The 20,101-nt window shown below is 33.1% G+C and overlaps 2 protein-coding genes and 1 pseudogene across 7 annotated transcripts; all 3 read right to left on the reverse strand.

Annotated features, from left to right (window-relative positions):
- Positions 1-17,970, reverse strand: LOC135155031 (gastrula zinc finger protein XlCGF52.1-like). Of its 6 annotated transcripts, none has more exons than XM_064103387.1 (4): positions 14,463-14,547; positions 12,423-12,482; positions 8,782-8,841; positions 1-4,450 (listed from the first exon to the last, which is right to left on the reverse strand). In XM_064103387.1, the coding sequence occupies exons 1-4, from the start codon at positions 14,530-14,532 to the stop codon at positions 3,354-3,356; spliced, it is 1,287 nt and encodes a 428-aa protein (XP_063959457.1). In that variant the 5' UTR covers positions 14,533-14,547; the 3' UTR covers positions 1-3,353. The 6 variants fall into 6 exon arrangements, 4 of the variants coding, with proteins under 4 accessions (XP_063959457.1, XP_063959456.1, XP_063959459.1 ...); XM_064103389.1 differs by having other exon boundaries at positions 4,432-4,450; positions 12,265-12,482; positions 14,463-14,602; XM_064103386.1 differs by having other exon boundaries at positions 1-8,841; positions 14,463-14,565.
- LOC129266434 (zinc finger protein 84-like) lies at positions 8,850-12,249 on the reverse strand. Its single transcript, XM_054904287.2, has one exon. It carries the CDS (start codon positions 12,193-12,195, stop codon positions 11,200-11,202), a length of 996 nt encoding a protein of 331 aa, XP_054760262.2. The 5' UTR covers positions 12,196-12,249; the 3' UTR covers positions 8,850-11,199.
- LOC135154980 (zinc finger protein 239-like) overlaps positions 17,647-20,101 on the reverse strand; it is a 24,332-nt pseudogene continuing 21,877 nt past the window's right edge.

Here is a 20,101-nt window from a genome sequence, read left to right on the forward strand (position 1 = left end):
TTCATATAGTTTCATCCTTTGGCTTCTTTAATGATGCAACATGATACAAAAATATAATTTATTACCCATATTCAATTCAATTCATTTAATTTCACTCGATAAAAATAACATATATACAGGTAAATAAGAAATACATAATAGCAAGAAAGGACAAAACAAAGTAATGAAAATGATTTACAGTAAATATTGTACAAAACAGGCTTCGAGTGTTGACTGGCATTAAAGATCTGTTGGATCTTAGAAGTTCAAGCCCATTAAAGAAATAAAAAGATGGGATACATAATAGAACATACAAAGACAAACACAAACAAGGTAAAAACAAACATTAACAAAGTTAAATGAAGTGTTTGCCTTTCTAGAAAAAATTATAGAATAAAGTTAAAGGACGAGCGTATGTCGAGTGTCACAGAAAAATGACAGGTGAAGTGAGACTTGGTGTAGGAGAAGGGCAAACACAGAAATTATAGTCATGTTACAATTACTAGTTGTTATTGAATGAGAACATTGTTAACCGAGTCTTTTTTGTACTGACGTTGAAGACTATTTAGGGATAAACTATTTTTAAGTGTAGGGGGAAGAGAGATCCATAATTTGGGACCTGAACACATTCCATTTTTTTTAGTAAAAGTAGTACGGACGGAGGGCATGTGAAAATCAAATTGACTACGGGTTTGGTGAGAATGGGTAGTAGTATTGAGAAAAAATATCTGCTTAGTGATTCAGGAATTATCTTTTTGTGGCAAGAATACATAAATGATTCTAGGGATAGTTTATAAATGTCAAATACACTTGAGTTTTAATCTTTTGAAAAGGACACTAGAGTGAGCATTAAATGAAGTTTTTCACATTATTCTCACTGCTATTTTCTGTAATTTAAATAATCTGAACATATTTAGGTTATTGTTGGCTGTGGTGGCCCATACAACATTACAATAAGTTAAATATGGATAAACCATTGTATAATAAAGGTTGAGTAATATGTTTTGTGGAAGGAAATTTAATTTATATTCATTACACCTATATTTCTTGAAATAACCGAACATAAATAATCAAAGAGATTGAAAACAGGAGAGTTCATCGTCAAGTTGGATGCCAAGAATCATAAAACATAAAACTAACACACAATTATGTTACAATACGTTAAATACATAATCCAATTTGTACCATTAAAGACCGCTATGCACAGTGGTTTCACAAGGTTTTGGTGATGAGTGGGGGGGCATAATGACGATCTTCATAAGGCTGTTGTACAAAATTCCATATTTGAGCCCCCATTAACCCCCCCCCCCCCCCGGCAAACATCGCCGGCCATGAAGACTCGCTTCAAAATATTAGCGCTTCTTCATTTTACATTCATAAACGCTGCCATTGTTACTATATACACAACCCTCATTCATCAAATGTCACAAAGAGGTCTTTAAAAGATATGAACAGATTACTAACATTGCTTGACAAGTTGGTTTTACATATTCATATTTTTGTCCACATTGCTGTAAATGCATTTTGGTAATCTTTTCTCTATCAAATCTTTGGCCTCACCTTACCAATTTTAGTGAGTTATAAGAATCATGTTACGGTTGCTCACGTTTCATATAGTCCAAACAATATTCTTAGCACTATCTTAATAGAATAGACATTACACTTTATTCGTTAAGGATAATACCTTCTTGCTGACTTTCCTCATAGGGAACATGGCAGAACTAGAACTGAATATAGAATCATAATAATAATAATAATAATAAATACACACTGTAAAAAGTGAAGTGCTAATTTAGCACTTACAGTGCTTGTATAGTGACTGCAGTCACTGCACTACGAGTGCTGATTTTCTAGTTTAAATTTGAACTAGAAAATCAGCACTCGCAGTGCAGTCACTATACAAGCACTGTAAGTGCTACATTAGCACTTCATTTTTTACAGTGCAGACATAAAATGCTATAATTATCCCATTGCTCAATAAGAGAGCAGCGCTGACCACAATCAAAACCCTTTACAATCGTGTTTGGATAGGAAATATAAGAGTACACTTATGTGAAAAATTTTTACAATGTGAACATTCATAACGTTTTTCTCCCGTGTGTGTTAGCAGATGATTTTGTAGATTGTTGTATTGTGAAAATTTCTTCTTGCAATGTGGACATTCATAAGGTTTTTCACTTGTGTGCACAAGCAGATGGTTATTGAGATTACTCCTTTGTGAAAATTTATTTTCACAATGTGAGCATTCATAAGGCCTTTCTCCTGCGTGTGTATTAGTAAATGAGATTTGTCATGACTCTTCTGTGAAAATTTCTTTTCACAATGTTCAAATTCATAATGTTTTTCTCCTGTGTGTGTAAGCAGATGATGTGCAAATTTCTTTTTACAATACATGTATGAACATTCATTAGGTTTATCACAAGTGAAAGCAGATAAGTGTTGAGAGTACTCCTTTGAACAAATTTCTTTCTACAATGTGAAAATTCATACGTTTTTTTTCTTCTGTGTGTTACAAAATGAGATTTGAGCTGACTTTTAAAAAAATAATTCTTGTCACAATGTTAACATTCATAAGGTTTTTTTCTTGTGTGTGTGTGGAGATGAATTTTTAAAGAACTTATCAATGCAAATCTCTTTTTACAGAATGAACAGTCAAATTTTTTATCTCCTTTGTGAGTCAAAAGATGGCATTCAAGATCTCTCTTCTGTGAAAATCCTTTCTCACAGTAGTCACATCCATGCAGTGCATTGACAGATGACCATCCAGACTATTTTTACTCATGAACATTCATGAGATTTTATTCCTGCGTGTGTGTTAGAAGATTTTTAAGTTACACTTTAGTGAAAATTTCTTTTCACAGTGTGAACAATCATAAGGTTTTTCACTAGAATGGGTTGCAAGATGGATATTTAGATCGGTTTTCTGTGCGAATTTCTTTTCACAATATGAACAATCATGAGGTCTTTCTCCTGTGTGTGTTAGGAGATGTTTGTTGAGAGCACTCCTATGTATAAATTTCTTTTCACAGTTTTCACATTCAAAAGGGTTTTCTCCAGTGTGTGTTAGGAGATGGTGTTTGAGAGTAGTCACTTGTGAAAATGTCTTCTCACAGTGTGAACAATCATAAGGTTTTTCACCTGTGTGTGTTAGGAGATGGTTGCTGAGAGAACTCCTTTGTGAAAATTTCTTTCCACAATGTGAACATTCATGAGGTTTTTCTTCTGTGCGTGTTAGCAGATGAGTGTTGAGAGTACTCCTTTGTGAAAATTTATTTTCACAATGTGAACATTCATAAGTTTTTCCTCCTGTGTGTGTCAGAAGATGTCTATTAAAGTTACTCTTATCTGAAAATTTCTTTTCGCAATATGAACATTCATAAGTTTTTTTCTCTTATGTGTGTAAGAAGATGTCTATTTAACTTAAACGTATGTGAAAATTTCTTTACACAGTATGAACATTCATAGGGTTTTTCACCAGTATGGTTTGAAAGATGGATATTTAGATCGGTTTTCCGAGCAAATTTCTTTTCACAATGAGAACATTCATGAGGCTTTTCTCCTGTGTGTGTTAGGAGATGTTTCTTGAGAGCACTCTTCTGTGCAAATTTCTTTTTACAGATTTCACATTCAAAAGGTTTTTCGCCTGTATGTTTTAGCAGATGATTTTTTAGAGTACTCCTTTGTGAAAATTTCTTTTCACAATGTGAACATTGATAAGTTTTTCCTCCTGTGTGTGTCAGAAGATGTCTATTAAAGTTACTCTTATCTGAAAATTTCTTTTCGCAATATGAACATTCATAAGGTTTTTCTCCTGTGTGCGTTAGGAGATGGTTGTTGAGACTACTCCTATGTGTGAATTTCTTTTTACAGTTTTCACATTCAAAACGTTTTTCTCCTGTGTGTGTTAGGAGGTGATTATTGAGAGTACTCATTCGTGAAAATTTCTTTTCACAATATGAACATTCATAAGGTTTTTCTCCTGTGTGTGTAAAGAGATGAGTGTTGAGGGTACTCCTATATGGAAATTTCTTTCCACAATGTGAACATTCATGAGGACCTTCTCCTGAGCGTATTAACAGATGAGTTTTTAGAGTACTCCTTTGTGAAAATCTTTCACAATGTGAACGTTCATAATGTTTTTCTCCTTTGTGAGTTCGGAGGTGAATTTTCAAAGAACTTATAAATGAAAATCTCTCTTTACAAAATAAACAGTCAAATTGTTTGTCTCCTTTATGAGTCAAAAGATGGCATTCAAGATCTCTCTTCTGTGTAAATCCTTTCTCACAGAATTCACATCCATGCAGTTTTCCTCCTGTGTGTAAATTGGTTTGTGGAATGGAACATGTGCTTTCACTGGATCTTGGAGATTGATGTAGTCTTTCTCTAGGATGTACTTCATATTGAGATTCACCTTCACCACTTATCAAAGAAGATTGTCCTTCCAATTGATGTCCATTGTCACAGATATCTCCTGATGACATGAAACATGAGAAAATTAAGGGTTTATTTTTAATTCATACTTTCTGTTGTGTGATCTTAAAGGACAAGTCCACCCCAACAAAAACTTGATTTGAATAAAAAGTGAAAAATCCATCAAGCATAACACTGAAAATTTCATCAAAATCAGATGTAAAATTAAGAAAGTTATGGCATTTTAAAGTTTCGCTTCATTTCACAAAACAGTTATATGCACATCTCAGTCGGTATGCAAATGAGGAACTGATGACATCACCCACTCACTATTTCTTTTGTATTTTATTAAATGAAATATTTTTATTTTCTCGTCATTGTCATGTGAAATGGAGTTTCATCCTCCCTGAACACGTGGAATTCCATTATTTTAACATTTTGTGCTTCAGGCAAGGAGGTCCTAATCATCAAATTCATAAAAGTTGAAATATTGTATAATTCAAACAATAAAAAACAAAAGAAATAATGAGTGACATCGACTCTCTCATTTGGATGTAACTGGCTCGTTCATATAACTATTTTGTTAAAAATAAGCGAAACTTTGACATGTCATAACTTTCTTACCTTACATCTGATTTTGATGAAATTTTCAGCACTGTGCTTGTCTGATTTTTCTCTATTGATTCAAATCAACATTTTTCTGAGGTGGACTTGACCTTTAAACATTAACCAAAATCTAATATTTCTGGGAACAAAAGAAAATGTATCAAATTTAACTCGCTATGACAATTAAAATACATGTATAATGGATCAGCAAAGATTTTTCTTGTTTGTAAAAGATAGTACAAAGTGTTATCAAAACAAAGTGCAAAATAGTACGAAAAAGTAGAACAACTCCAGTTCTTAATTATCCCTTTCAGAGAATTCATGAATGTTTGATAGGTTTTCCCACGTGGTTATCTCCAGAAGGGGTGGTGAAAACAAAATCACTTTTTATTTTGTACACTTTTTTATTTTACTCTATTAGAACTCATTTTTTTGCAGTGTGAAAATCAAGATGAAAATAACCTAGTTTGGTTTAAAGAAGTGTCCTCATGAAAATCTTGTATAAAAGATATTCTCTAAACTTTGCCTTTTCTCTCATGATGTCTTTTATTTACAGCATGGACATTCATAAGGGTTTTCTCCCTTCATTTTGTGTGATAACAATTCATTTTTAGATGACTGTATTGAGAAAAAAAAAATGTGAACATTCATAATTTTCTTCCATGTTTGTTGAGAAATTAGATTTGAGATGGTAAATTGTCTAACACCAGTTCATCTATTTCCATTTTCTTTCAAATCCAGTTGGTTTAATGCCAATTTTTCATTAATTTCACCCCAAATCAGTCCAATTAGATAGCATGGTATAAGGACTAAATGGCTATCAGACCAACTGGTTTTTAGACAAATGGTGAATGGACGAAATGACAGTAAGAACATGTGGATAATGGACAATCTGATGGAAGACCAAATAATATTAAACAAGTTGGTGTTTGAATGAATTGGGATTACCTGTAGACCAAAAGGAAATAAACTATTGAGATGACTCTTGTGAGAATTTCTTTTTACTGTGTGAATATTTACAAGGTTTTTTACACTAGTATGTTGACAGATGAACATCCAGATCACTTTTCCATGAAAATTCTTACATGATGAGATCATTCATGAGATTTTTCTCCTGTGCGTGATAGATGTCTATTTAAGTTAAACTTATGTGAATTTTTTTTTTCACAGTATGAATAATCCTTAATGTTTTCCCCAGTATGGGTTGAAAGATGGATATTCAGACCGTTTCTCTATGACATTTTCTTTTCACAATGTGAACATTTATAAGCCTTTTCTCCTGTGTGTGTTAGGATATGACTGCACAGGGAACTCTTCTGTGCAAATCTCTTTTCACAATGTGAATATTCATAAGGTTTTTCTCCTTTGTGTGTTAACAGTTGATAATTTACAGACTTCCTATGTACAAATTTCTTTTCACAATCTGGAAATTAAAAAAGTCTTTCTCCTTTGTGTACTACATGTAGCAGATGAGTGTTGAGAGTACTCTCATGTTAACATTTCTTTTAAAAAATGTGAACATTCACAACGTTTTTCTCTTTTGTGTTAACAGACGATTTTTTAGAATATTCCTCTGTGCAAATTTCTTTCTACAAAGTACACTGTAACCATTCACAAGGTTTTTCTCCTGTGTGTGTTACGAAATGAAATTTAAGCCATCTTTTGTTTGAAAATTGCTTTTTACAGTGTGAACATAGGGTTTTTCAACAGTATGGGTTGAAAGATGGATATTCAGATTGCTTTTCAGCAATTTTAGTTTTTCACAATGCGAACATTCATAAGGTTTTTCTCTTATGTGTGTGTGTGTAAAAACAGATTAGTGTTGAGAGTATTACTATATGCAAATTTCTTTTGACAGTATTCGCATTCATAAGGCTTTCTCCTCTGTGTGTAAGCAGATGAGTATTTCTTTGTGCAAATTTCATTTTACAATAAATGTATGAACAATCATAAGGTTTTTCACAAGTTTGTGTAATCAGATAAGTGTTAAGAGTAGTCGTTTGAACAAATTTCTTTCTTAAATTTCTTTCATAAGTTATTTTCTCATGTGTGTTACAAAATGAGATTTGAGCTGATTTTTGAATATTTCTTGTCAGTGTTCACATTCACAAGGTTTTCTCTTATGTGTGCTTGGAGATAAATTTTTTAATAACTTATCAATGCAAATCTCTTTTTACAGAATGAACAGTCAATTTTTTTTATCTCCTTTGTGAGTCAAAAGATGGCATTCAAGATCTCTCTTCTGTGAAAATCCTTTCTCACAGTAGTCACATCCATGCAGTGCATTGACAGATGACCATCCAGACTATTTTTACTAATGAACATTCATGGGATTTTACTCCTACGTGTGTGTTAGAAGATGTATTTTTAAGTTACACTTTAGTGAAAATGTCTTTTCACAGTGTGAACAATCATAAGGTTTTTCACTAGAATGGGTTGCAAGATGGATATTAAGATCAGTTTTCTGTGCGAATTTCTTTTCACAATGTGAACATTCATGAGGTCTTTCTCCTGTATGTGTTAGATGTTCGTTGAGAGCACTCTTATGTACAAATTTCTTTTCAATGTTTTCACATTCAAAAGGTTTTTCTCTTGTATATGTTAGCTGATGATTATTGAGATGACTCATTCGTGAAAATTTCTTTTCACAATGTGAACATTCATGAGGTTTTTCTCCTGTGTGTGTAAGGAAATGGTTATTGAGAGAACTCCTTTGTGAAAATTTCTTTCCACAATGTGAACATTCATAAGGTTTTCCTCCTGTGTGTGTCAGAAGATGTCTATTAAAGTTACTCTTATCTGAAAATTTCTTTTCGCAATATGAACATTCATAAGGTTTTTCTCTTATGTGTGTTAGAAGATGTCTATTTAAATTACACTTATGTGAAAATTTCTTTTCGCAGTATGAACATTCATATGGTTTTTCACCAGTATGGGTTGAAAGATGGATATTTAGATCCCTTTTTTGTGAAAATTTCTTTTCACAATGAGAACATTCATGACGTCTTTCTCCTGTGTGTGTTAGGAGATGTTTGTTGAGAGCACTCTTCTGTGCGTATTTCTTTTCACAGATTTCACATTCAAAAGGTTTTTCGCCTGTATGTGTAAGCAGATGATTTCTTAGAGTACTCATTCGTGAAAATTTCTTTTCACAATATGAACATTCATAAGGTTTTTCTCCTGAGTGTGTTAGCAGATGTTTGTTGAGAGTACTCCTATGTGTGAATTTCTTTTTACAGTTTTCGCATTCAAAAGGTTTTTCGCCTGTGTGTGTTAGCAGATGATCATTGAGAGTACTCATTCGTGAAAATTTCTTTTCACAATATGAACATTCATAAGGTTTTTCTCCTGTGTGTATCATGAGATGAGTGTTGAGAGTACTCCTATATGGAAATTTCTTTCCACAATGTGAACACTCATGAGGTGCTTCTCCTGCGTGTGTTAACAGATGAGTTTTTTTAGTACTCCTTTGTGAAAATTTATTTTCACAACGTAAACGTTCATAACGTTTTTCTCCTTTGTGTGTTCGGAGGTGAATCTTTAAAGAACTTATCAATGAAAATCTCTTTTTACAAAATGAACAGTCAAATTGTTTATCTCCTTTATGAGTCAAAAGATGGCATTCAAGATCTCTCTTCTGTGAAAATCCTTTCTCACAGAAGTCACATCCATGCAGTTTTCCTCCTGTGTGTAAATTGGTTTGTGGAAGGGAATATGTGCTTTCACTGGATCTTGGAGATTTATGATGTAGTCTTTCTCTAGGATGTACTTCATATTGAGATTCACCTTCACCACTTATCAAAGTAGATTGTCCTTCCAATTGATGTCCATTGTCACAGATATCTCCTGATGGCATAAAAAATGAAAAAATTAAGGGTTTTAATTCATTCTTTTTGTAGTGTGATCTTAAACATTAAACAAAATCTAATATTACTGGGAACAAAAGAAAATGTATCATATTAAACTGGCTATGAGAATTAAAATATATGTATATAAAGATTGTTTTTGTGAGAGATAGCACCAAGTGTTATTAAAACAAAGTGTAAAATAGTAAGAAAATTAGAACAATTCCAGTTCTAAATTATCACTTTCAGAGGGAGAATTCATGAATGTTTGATAGGTTTTTCCTAGGGAGTTATCTCCGGAAGGGGTGGTGAAAAAAATATCACTTTTTCTTTTTTCACCTTTTCTATTTTACTCTATTAGAACTCATTTTTTTTGCAGTGTAAAAATCAAGATGAAAATAACCTAGTGTGGTTTAAAGAAAAGTGTCCTCATGAAAATCTTGTAAAATATTTTAACTGTGTGAAAATTTGCTTTTTCTCTCATGATGTCCCTGAAGATGTCTTTTTTTACAGCATGGACATTCATTACAGTTTTCTCCCTTATTTGATAACAATTCATTTTTAGATGACTGTACTGAGAAAATACAAAGTGAACATTCATAAAGTTTTTTCCATGTTTGTCGAGAAATTAGATTTGAGATGGTAAATTGTATAACACCAGTTCGTCTATTTCCATTTTGTTTCAAAACCAGTTGGTTTAATACCTATTTTTCATTCATTTCATTCATGCTCCCAAAACATTCCAATTAGACCACATGGTATAAGGACTAAATGGCTATCAGACCAACTGGTTTTTAGACAAATGGTGAGAGGACGAAATGACAGTAAGACCAAGTGGATAATGGACAATCTGATGGAAGACCAAATAATATTAAACAAGTTAGTGTTTGAATGAATTGGGATTACCGGTAGACCAAATGGAAATAAACCTTTGAGATGACTCTTGTGAAAATTTCTTTTTACTGTGTGGATATTTAAAAGTTTTTTTTTTTTACCCTTGTGCGTTAACAGATGAACATCCAGATTACTTTTCCATGAAAATTTTTACACAATTAGATCATTCATTAGATTTTTCTCCTGTGTGTGATAGAAGTTGTCTATCTAAATTACACTTATGTGAAAATTTCTTTTCACAATGTGAATAATCCATAAGGTTTTTCCCAGTATTGGTTGAAAAATGGAAATTCAGATCGTATATCTGTGATAATTTCTTTTCACAATGTGAACATTTATAAGCCTTTTCTCCTGTGTGTGTTAGGATATGACTCCACAGGGTACTCTTCTGTGCAAATCTCTTTTCACAATGTGAATATTCATAAGGTTTTTCTCCTGTGTGTGTTAACAGTTGATTATTGACAGACTTCCTACGTACAAGCTTCTTTTCACAATCTGAAAATTCATAAAGTTTTTCTCCTTTGTGCACTACATGAAGCAGATGAGTGTTGAGAGTACTCTCATGTGGACATTTCTTTTAACAATGTGAACTTTCATAAGGTTTTTCTCCTTTGTGTGAACAAACAATTTTTTAGAATATTCTTCTGTGCAAATTTCTTTCTACAAAGTACACTATAATCATTTACATGGTTTTTCTCCTGTGTGTGTTACGAAATGAAATTTAAGCCGTCTTTTCTTTGAAAATTTCTGTTCACAGTGTGAACATAAGGTTTTTCATCAGTATGGGTTGAAAGATGGATATTCAGATTGCTTTTCTGTGATTTTTGTTTTTCACAATGCGAATATTCATTAGGTTTTGTCTCTTAGGTGTGTGTAAAAACAGATGAGTGTTGAGAGTATTACTACATGCAAATTTCTTTTGACAGTATTCGCATTCATAAGGCTTTCTCCTGTGTGTAAGCAGATGATTTTTTAGAGTATTTCTTTGTGCAAATTTCGTTTTACAATGCATCTATGAACAATCATAAGGTTTTTCACAAGTTTGTGTAAGCAGATAAGTGTTGAGAGTACTCCTTTGAAAAAATTTCTTTCTCTAATATCTTTCATAAGTTTTTTCTCTTGTGTGTTACAAAATGAGATTTGGGCTGACCTTTGAATATTTCTTGTCAGTGTTCACATTCACAAGGTTTTCTCTTGTGTGTGCTTGGAGATAAATTTTTTGATAACTTATCAATGAAAATCTCTTTTTACAGAATTAACGGTTAAAATGTTCATCTCTTTTGTGAGTCAAAAGATGGCATTCAAGATCTCTCTAATGTGTAAATCCTTTCTCACAATAGGACATCCATGCAGTGCGTTGTAAGATGACCATCCAGACTATTTTTACTCATGAACATTCATGAGATTTTATTCCTGTGTGTGTTAGAAGATGTATTTTTAAGTTACACTTATGTGAAAATTTCTTTTAACAGTGTGAACAATCATAAGGTTTTGCCCCAGTATGGGTTGCAAGATGGATATTTAGATCAGTTTTCTGTGTGAACTTCTTTTCACAATGTGAACATTCATGACGTCTTTCCCTTGTATGTGTTAGGAGATGTTTGTTGAGAGCATTCTTCTGTGCGTATTTCTTTTCACAGTTTTCGCATTCAAAAGGTTTTTTGCCTGTATGTGCTCGCAGATGATTTCTTAGAGTACTCATTCGTGAAAATTTCTTTTCGCAGTATGAACATTCATATGGCTTTTCACCAGTATGGGTTGAAAGATGGATATTTAGATCCCTTTTTTGTGAAAATTTCTTTTCGCAGTATGAACATTCATATGGCTTTTCACCAGTATGGGTTGAAAGATGGATATTTAGATCCCTTTTTTGTGAAAATTTCTTTTCACAATATGAACATTCATAAGGTTTTTCTCCTGTGTGTGTCAGGAGATGAGTGTTGAGAGTACTCCTATATGGAAATTTCTTTCCACAATGTGAACATTCATAAGGTGCTTTTCCTGTGTGCGTTAACAGATGAGTTTTTAGAGTACTCCTTTGTGAAAATTTCTTTTCACAATATGAACATTCATAAGGTTTTTCTCCTGTATGTGTTAGGAGATGTTTGCTGAGAGTACTCCTATGTGTGAATTTCTTTTTACAGTTTTCGCATTCAAAAGGTTTTTCGCCTGTGTGTGTTAGCAGATGATCATTGAGAGTACTCATTCGTGAAAATTTCTTTTCACAATATGAACATTCATAAGGTTTTTCTCCTGTGTGTATCAGGAGATGAGTGTTGAGAGTACTCCTATATGGAAATTTCTTTCCACAATGTGAACACTCATGAGGTGCTTCTCCTGTGTGTGTTAACAGATGAGTTTTTTTAGTACTCCTTTGTGGAAATTTCTTTTCACAACGTGAACGTTCATAACGTTTTTCTCCTTTGTGTGTACGGAGGTGAATTTTTAAAGAACTTATCATTGAAAATCTCTTTTTACAAAATGAACAGTCAAATAGTTGATCTCCTTTATGAGTCAAAAGATGGCATACAAGATCTCTCTTCTGTGTAAATCCTTTCTCACAGAAGTCACATCCATGCAGTTTTCCTCCTGCGTGTAAATTGGTTTGTGGAAGGGAATATGTGCTTTCACTGGATCTTGGAGATTGATGTAGTCTTTCTCTAGGACGTACTTCAAATTGAGATTCACCTGCACCACTTATCAAAGTAGATTGTCCTTCCAATTGATGTCCATTGTCACAGATATCTCCTGATGGCATAAAATATCAGAAAATTAAGGGTTTTAATTTATTCTTTCTGTAGTGTGATCTGAAACATGAACCAAAGTCTAATATTACTCTAATATTACTGGGAACAAAAGAAAATGCATCAAATTAATTTTTTTTTACAATGTGAACATTCATTAGGTTTTTCTCCTGTGTGTGTTAGCATATGGCTGTGGAGAGTATTCCTAAGTGCGAATTTCTTTTCCCCAATGTGAACATTCATAAGGTTTTTCTCCAATGTGTGTTAGCAGATGGTTATTGAGAGTATTCCTAAGCACAAATTTCTTTTCACCATATTTCTTTTTCATCATTGTGGGTTGATAGATACTTATTTAGATTGCTTTTTTGTGAAAATTTCTTTTCACGTGAACATTCATTAAGGTTTTACTCATGTGTCAGAATATAAAAAATTCTTTTGACAATATGAGCATACATAGATTTTTCACCAGTATGTAATAGGAAATGTCTGTGTAAGCTACTCCTCTGTGTGAATTTCTTTTCAGTTTTCACATTCAAAAGGTTTTTTGCCTGTATTTGTTGGTAGATGATCATTGAGAGTACTCATTCGTGAAAATTTCATTCCACAATGTGAACATTCATAAGGTTTTTCTCCTGTCTTTGTTAGCATATGATCATTGAGAGTACTCCTTTGTGAAAATTTCTTTTCACAATGTGAACATTCATAAGGTTTTCCTCCTGTAGAAGATGTCTATTAAAGTTACTCTTATCTGAAAATTTATTTTCTCAATGTGAACATTCATAAGGCTTTTCTTCTGTGTGTGTTACCAGATGAGTGTAAAGAGTACTCCTTTGTGAAAATTCCTTTTCACAATGTGAACATTCATAAGGTTTTTCTTCTCTGTGTGGTAGCATGTGATCATTAAGAGTAGTCCTTTGTGAAAATTTCTTTTCACAATGTCAACATTCATAAGGTTTTCCTCCTGTGTGTGTCATAAGATGTCTATTAAAGTTACTCTTATCTGAAAATTTCTTTTCGCAACATGAACATTCATAAGGTTTTTCTCTTATATGTGTAAGAAGATGTCTATTTAAGTTAAACTTATGTGAAAATTTATTTTCGCAGTATGAACATTCATAAGGTTTTTCACCAGTATGGGTTGAAAGATGGATATTTAGATCCCTTTTTTGTGAAAATTTCTTTTCACAATAAGAACATGCATGACGTCTTTCCCTTGTATGTGTGAGGAGATGTTTGTTGAGAGCACTCTTCTGTGCGTATTTCTTTTCACAGATTTCGCATTCAAAAGGTTTTTCGCCTGTATGTGCTCGCAGATGATTTCTTAGAGTACTCATTCGTGAAAATTTCTTTTCACAATATGAACATTCATAAGGTTTTTCTCCTGTGTGTGTTAGGATATGTTTCTTGAGAGTACTCCTATGTGTGAATTTCTTTTTACAGTTTTCGCATTCAAAAGGTTTTTCGCCTGTGTGTGTTAGCAGATGATCATTGAGAGTACTCATTCGTGAAAATTTCTTTTCACAATATGAACATTCATAAGGTTTTTCTCCTGTGTGTTTTAGGAGATGAGTGTTGAGAGTACTCCTATATGGAAATTTCTTTCCACAATGTGAACATTCATAAGTCGCTTCTCCTGTGTGTGTTAACAGATGAGTTTTTTTAGTACTCCTTTGTGAAAATTTCTTTTCACAACGTAAACGTTCATAACGTTTTTCTCCTTTGTGTGTTCGGAGGTGAATTTCTAAAGAACTTATCATTGAAAATCTCTTTTTACAAAATGAACAGTCAAATTGTTTATTTCCGTTATGAGTCAAAAGATGGCATTCAAGATCTCTCTTCCGTGAAAATCCTCTCTCACAGAAGTCACATCCATGCAGTTTTCCTCCTGTGTGTAAATTGGTTTGTGGAATGGAATATGTGCTTTCACTGGATTTTGGAGATTGATGTAGTCTTTCTCTAGGATGTACTTCAAATTGAGATTCACCTGCACCACTTATTAAAGTAGATTGTCCTTCCAATTGATGTCCATTGTCACAGATATCTCCTGATGGCATAAAATATGAGAAAATTAAGGGTTTTAATTTATTCTTTTTGTAGTGCGATCTTAAACATTAATCAAAATCTATACTATTGGGAATAAAATAAAATGTATCAAATTAAACTTGCTATTAGAATTAAAATACATGTATAATTGTTCAGCAAAGATTTTTTTTGTTTTTGTGAAAGATAGCACCAAGTGTTATTAAAACAAAGAGTAAAATAGTAAGAAAATTAGAACAATTACAGTTGTAAATTATCACTTTCAGAGGGAGAATTCATAAATGTTTGATAGGTTTTTCCCAGGCGGTTATCTCCAGAAGGGGTGGTGAAAAAAATTCACTTTTTTCGCCTTTTATATTTTACTCTATTAGAACTCTTTTTTTTTTTTGCAGTGTGAAAATCAAGATTAAAATAACCTAGTGTGGTTTAAAGAAAAGTGTCTACCGGTATGTGAAAATTTGCTTTTTCTCTCATGATGTCCCTGAAGATGTCTTTTTTACAGCATGGACATTCATTACCGTTTTCTCCCTTATTTGATAACAATTCATTTTTAGATGACTGTACTGAGAAAATACAATTAGAACATTCATAAAGATTTTTCCATGTTTGTTGAGAAATTAGATTTGAGAAGGTAAATTGTCTAACACCAGTTCGTCTATTTCCATTTTGTTTCAAAACCAGTTGGTTCAATACCTATTTTTTATTCATTTCACCCCAAAACATTCCAATTAGACCATATGGTATAAGGACTAAATGGCTATCAGACCAACTGGTTTTTAGACAATTGGTGAGAGGACGAAATGACAGTAAGACCATGTACAATGGACAATCTGATGGAATCCAAATAATATTAAACGAGTTAGTGTTTGAATGAATTGGGATTACCGATAGACCAAATGGAAATAAACCTTTGAGATGGCTCTTGTGAAAATTTCTTTTTACTGTATGAATATTTTTTTTTTTTTTTTTTTTACCCTAGTGTGTTGACAGATGAACATCCAGATCACTTTTCCATGAATTTTTTCATTCACAATGAGATCATTCATGAGATTTAACTCCTATGTGTTAGAAGATGTCTATTTAAGTTACACTAATGTGAAAATTTATTTTCAGTGTGAACATCCATAAGGTTTTTCCCCAGTATGGGTTGAAAGATGGATATTCAGATCTTTTCTCTGTGAAAATTTCTTTCACAATGTGGACGTTTATAAGCCTTTTCTCCTGTGTGTGTTAGGATATGACTCCACAGGGTACTCTTCTGTGCAAATCTCTTTTCACAATGTGAATATTCATAAGGTTTTTCTCCTGTGTGTGTTAACAGTTGATTATTGACAGACTTCCTATGTACAAACTTCTTTTCACAATCTGAAAATTCATAGTGTTTCTCCTTTGTGTACTACATGTCGCAGATGAGTGTTGAGAGTACTCTCATGTGGACATTTCTTTTAACAATGTGAACATTAATAAGGTTTTTCTCCTTTGTGTGAACAGACAATTTTTTTAGAATATTCCTCTGTGCAAATTTCTTTATACAAAGTACACTGTAACAATTCACAAGGTTTTTCTCCTGTGTGTGTTACAAAATGAAATTTAAGCCGTCCTTTCTTTGAAAATTTCTTTTCAGAGTGTGAACAAAAGGTTTTTTAACAGTATGGGCTGAAAGATGGATATTCAGATTGCTTTTCAGTGATTTTTTTTCACAATGCGAATATTCATAAGGTTTTTCTCTTATGTGTGTGTAAATACAGATGAGTGTTGAGAGTATTACTACATGCAAATTTCTTTTGACAGTATTTGCATTCATAAGGCTTTCTCCTGTGTGTGTAAGCAGATGATTTGTTAGAGTATTTCTTTGTGCAAATTTCTTTTTACAATACATGTATGAACAATCATAAGGTTTTTCACAAGTGTGTGTAAGCAGATAAGTGTTGAGAGTACTCCTTTGAACAAATTTCTTTCTTACAAGTCATAAGTCTTTTCTCCTGTGTGTTACAAAATAAGATTTGAGCTGACCTTTGAATATTTCTTGTCAGTATTCACATTCACAAGGTGTGAATTCTCTTGTGTGTGCTTGGAGATAATAATTTTAATAACCTATCAATGAAAATCTCTTTTTACAGAATTAACAGTCAAATTGTTTATCTCCTTTGTGAGTCAAAAGATGGCATTCAAGATCTCTCTTCTGTGAAAATCCTTTCTCACAGTAGTCACATCCGTGCAGTGCGTTGTAAGATGACCATCCAGACTATTTTTACTCATGAATATTCATGAGATTTTACTCCTGTGTGTGTTTGATGTATTTTTAAGTTACACTTTAGTGAAATTTTTTCACAATCTGAACATTCATAAGGTTTTTCTCCAATGTGTGTTAGCAGATGGTGATTGAGAGTATTATTAAGTGCAAATTTCAGTGTGGGTTGACGAGATGCTTATTCAGATTGCTTTTGTGTGAAAATTTATTTTCAAGTGAACATTCATAAGGTTTTTCTCCAATGTGTGTTAGCAGATGGTGATTGAGAGTATTCTTAAGTGCAAATTTCAGTGTGTCAGAAGATGTCTATCTAAGTTACTCTTATATGAAAATTTATTTTCACAATATGAGCATTCATAAGGTCTTTCACCAGTATGTAATAGGAAATGTCTGTGTTAGTTACTCTTCTGTGTGAATTTCTTTTCACAGTTTTCACATTCAAAAGGTTTTTCTCCTGTATGTGTGAGTAGATGATCATTGAGAGTACTCATTCGTGAACATTTCTTTTCACAATATGAACATTCATGAGGTCTTTCTCCTGTGTGTGTTAGGAGATGTTTGTTGAGAGTACTCCTATGTGTGAAACTGTGAATTTCTTTTCACAGTTTTCACAGTCAAAAGATTTTTTGCCTGTATGTGTTAGCAGATGAGTGTTCACAATATGAGCATTCATAAGGTCTTTCACCAGTATGTAATAGGAAATGTCTGTGTAAGTTACTCTTCTGTGAAAATTTCTTTTTACAATGTGAACATTCATAAGGTTTTCCTCCTGTGTGTGTCAGAAGATTTCTATCAAGGTTACTCATATCTGAAAATTTCTTTTCGCAATATGAACATTCATAAGGTTTTTCTCTTATGTGTGTTAGAAGATGTCTATTTAATTTACACATATATGTGAAAATTTCTTTTCACAGTATGAACATTCATAGGGCTTTTCACCAGTATGGTTTGAAAGATGGACATTTAGATCGGTTTTCTGTGCGAATTTCTTTTTACAGACTTCACATTCAAAAGGTTCTTTGCCTGTATGTGTTAGCAGATAATTTCTTAGAATACTCATTCGTGAAAATTTTGTTTCACAATATGAACATTCATAAGGTTTTTCTCCTCTGTGTGTTAGGAGATGGTTGTTGAGAGAACTCCTTTGTGAAAATTTCTTTTCACAAAGTGAACATTCATAAGGTTTTTCTCCTCTGTGTTCGGAGGTGAATTTTTAAAGAACTTATCATTGAAAATCTCTTTTTACAAAATGAACAGTCAAATTGTTTATCTCCTTTATGAGTCAAAAGATGGCATTCAAGATCTCTCTTCTGTGAAAATCCTTTCTCACAGGAGTCACATCCATGCAGTTTTCCTCCTGCGTGTAAATTGGTTTGTGGAATGGAATATATGCTTTCACTGGATCTTGGAGATTGATATAGTCTTTCTCTTTCTCTACGATGTACTTCATATTTAGATTCACGTGCACCACTTATCAAAGTAGATTGTCCTTCCAATTGATGTCCACTGTCACAGATATCTCCTAATGACATGAAACATGATTTAATTCTTTAGTCATTCACTCGTATTATCTCTTTATATTATGACCCATCACTCGCATTATCTCTTATTGTGACCCCCGTCCAAAAAAAAAAGAAAAAGGAAAAAGTCAAATAACACAGAAAGTTTAAATAGACCCCTCAAAAAGGTTCTGCAGCTCAAGTTTGAAAGGTAATGAATTTAAGTGTTCCATCGTATATGAATACGGTACCATTGGATGATAATTCCTCTTCTTAATAATGCATTATTTGCATATTGTAATGTTTTCATGGAATGCACAGAATTTATAAATATGCAGCAATGTAAAAATGACATGTTGCAAAATTCATTGTTTCTGATAACGAATTTCCAATTTCCACGGTCGTGTACACTGTATACAAAGGTTAGTAATCGCTATATGAAACGTCCTATCAAGATCATTGTTACATGTGCATTTTGCTCAGTATGCAAACTACATGTACATGTAGGAACCAATCAGAAATGCTGTTTTAAAATTAGCGATCGATCACTAACCTTTGACACAGTTTGATTGACGCTGATCCACTTCACGGAAGTCCACACATGGTGTACTCTCGTTTGCATTTAATGGATTGAATGTGTTTCAAATCACGTTTGAACCATGAAATTTAAAAAGGTTTTAAGATGGTGAACTAAAAAAAAAAATCATTGGTTTAATTGTTGTTTACATTTTAAGTTTTCACTTCAAGCAAACACAAAATCACACAATATTTCAATCCTTTACAATTTTTATCTGAAACACTTGATCATGCACACAAACAGTGGAAACACATCTCTTCAACAACACAAACCATTCCTTTCAACTTTTAAATGACCCAAACATTCATTCTCACCTGCTTCCCAAGGGCAAAATTCAAGGAAATGGAGACTCTGGTTTAAAGAAAACAAAGCATTTTACAACATTTTCACTTCTGACTTTGCCCTAAAATGGCAAATCATCGAAAAGAGGAATAATCCAGCTTTCAAATGATACCACTTCCACATTTTATAATTCAGTTGCAAAAAAGATATCGTCCCTCACATTCGAGCTGCAGAATTTTTATGGGTTTATATAGTTCAGTGGAGAATTCTCATTTCATTGTAATGTCTTTGATATCACATGATTGTTGAAATGAAAGGGGAAAAAAGAGAAGAAAATTTGGATTGCTCTATTGACTTTATTAAGGAGTTTAACATGAAGCTAAATCAATACTTGTTCATGAAAATTCTAAGGAATTAGATAAATTTAAGTTGGAGGAAACTGCAGATAGTCTTCAAACTGATTTTTATTAAGTTTTTAATCTACATGTACACTCAACGAAAATGTACACTCACGCAAATCTACGTATCCATGGCATCCGACCAGAAGACATATGCTGTTAATCTACTGAGTGACTGCCTCAAGGACATCAAGGTCTGGTCAGCGAAGAACAGACTCCGTCTCAACGAAGCCAAATCAGAACTGGTACATCTTTCTTCGCAATTTAGAGCTACGGAGCCTCTGCCAGACTTCAATATGGGAGAGGGCATACTTAAGATGTCTGACTCTGTCAAAGACCTTGGTGTCACTTTAGACAAGCACCTTACCCTCCAGCCACATATCAGGAACATCTGCAAATCAGCATCATGGGGTTTATTTAGGATTGGTAAGGTCAGGCGACTACTCGACCAAGCCTCTACTGAAAAACTCATTCATGCCTTCGTCTCATCCCATCTAGACTATTGCAACTCCCTCTTTGCCGGCCTCCCAATTTCTTCCATCTCTCCCCTCCAGCGAATCCTCAACACTGCAGCGA

Source organism: Lytechinus pictus, chromosome 8 (genome assembly GCF_037042905.1).
Source record: "Lytechinus pictus isolate F3 Inbred chromosome 8, Lp3.0, whole genome shotgun sequence".
NCBI classification, from domain to species: Eukaryota; Metazoa; Echinodermata; class Echinoidea; order Temnopleuroida; family Toxopneustidae; genus Lytechinus; species Lytechinus pictus.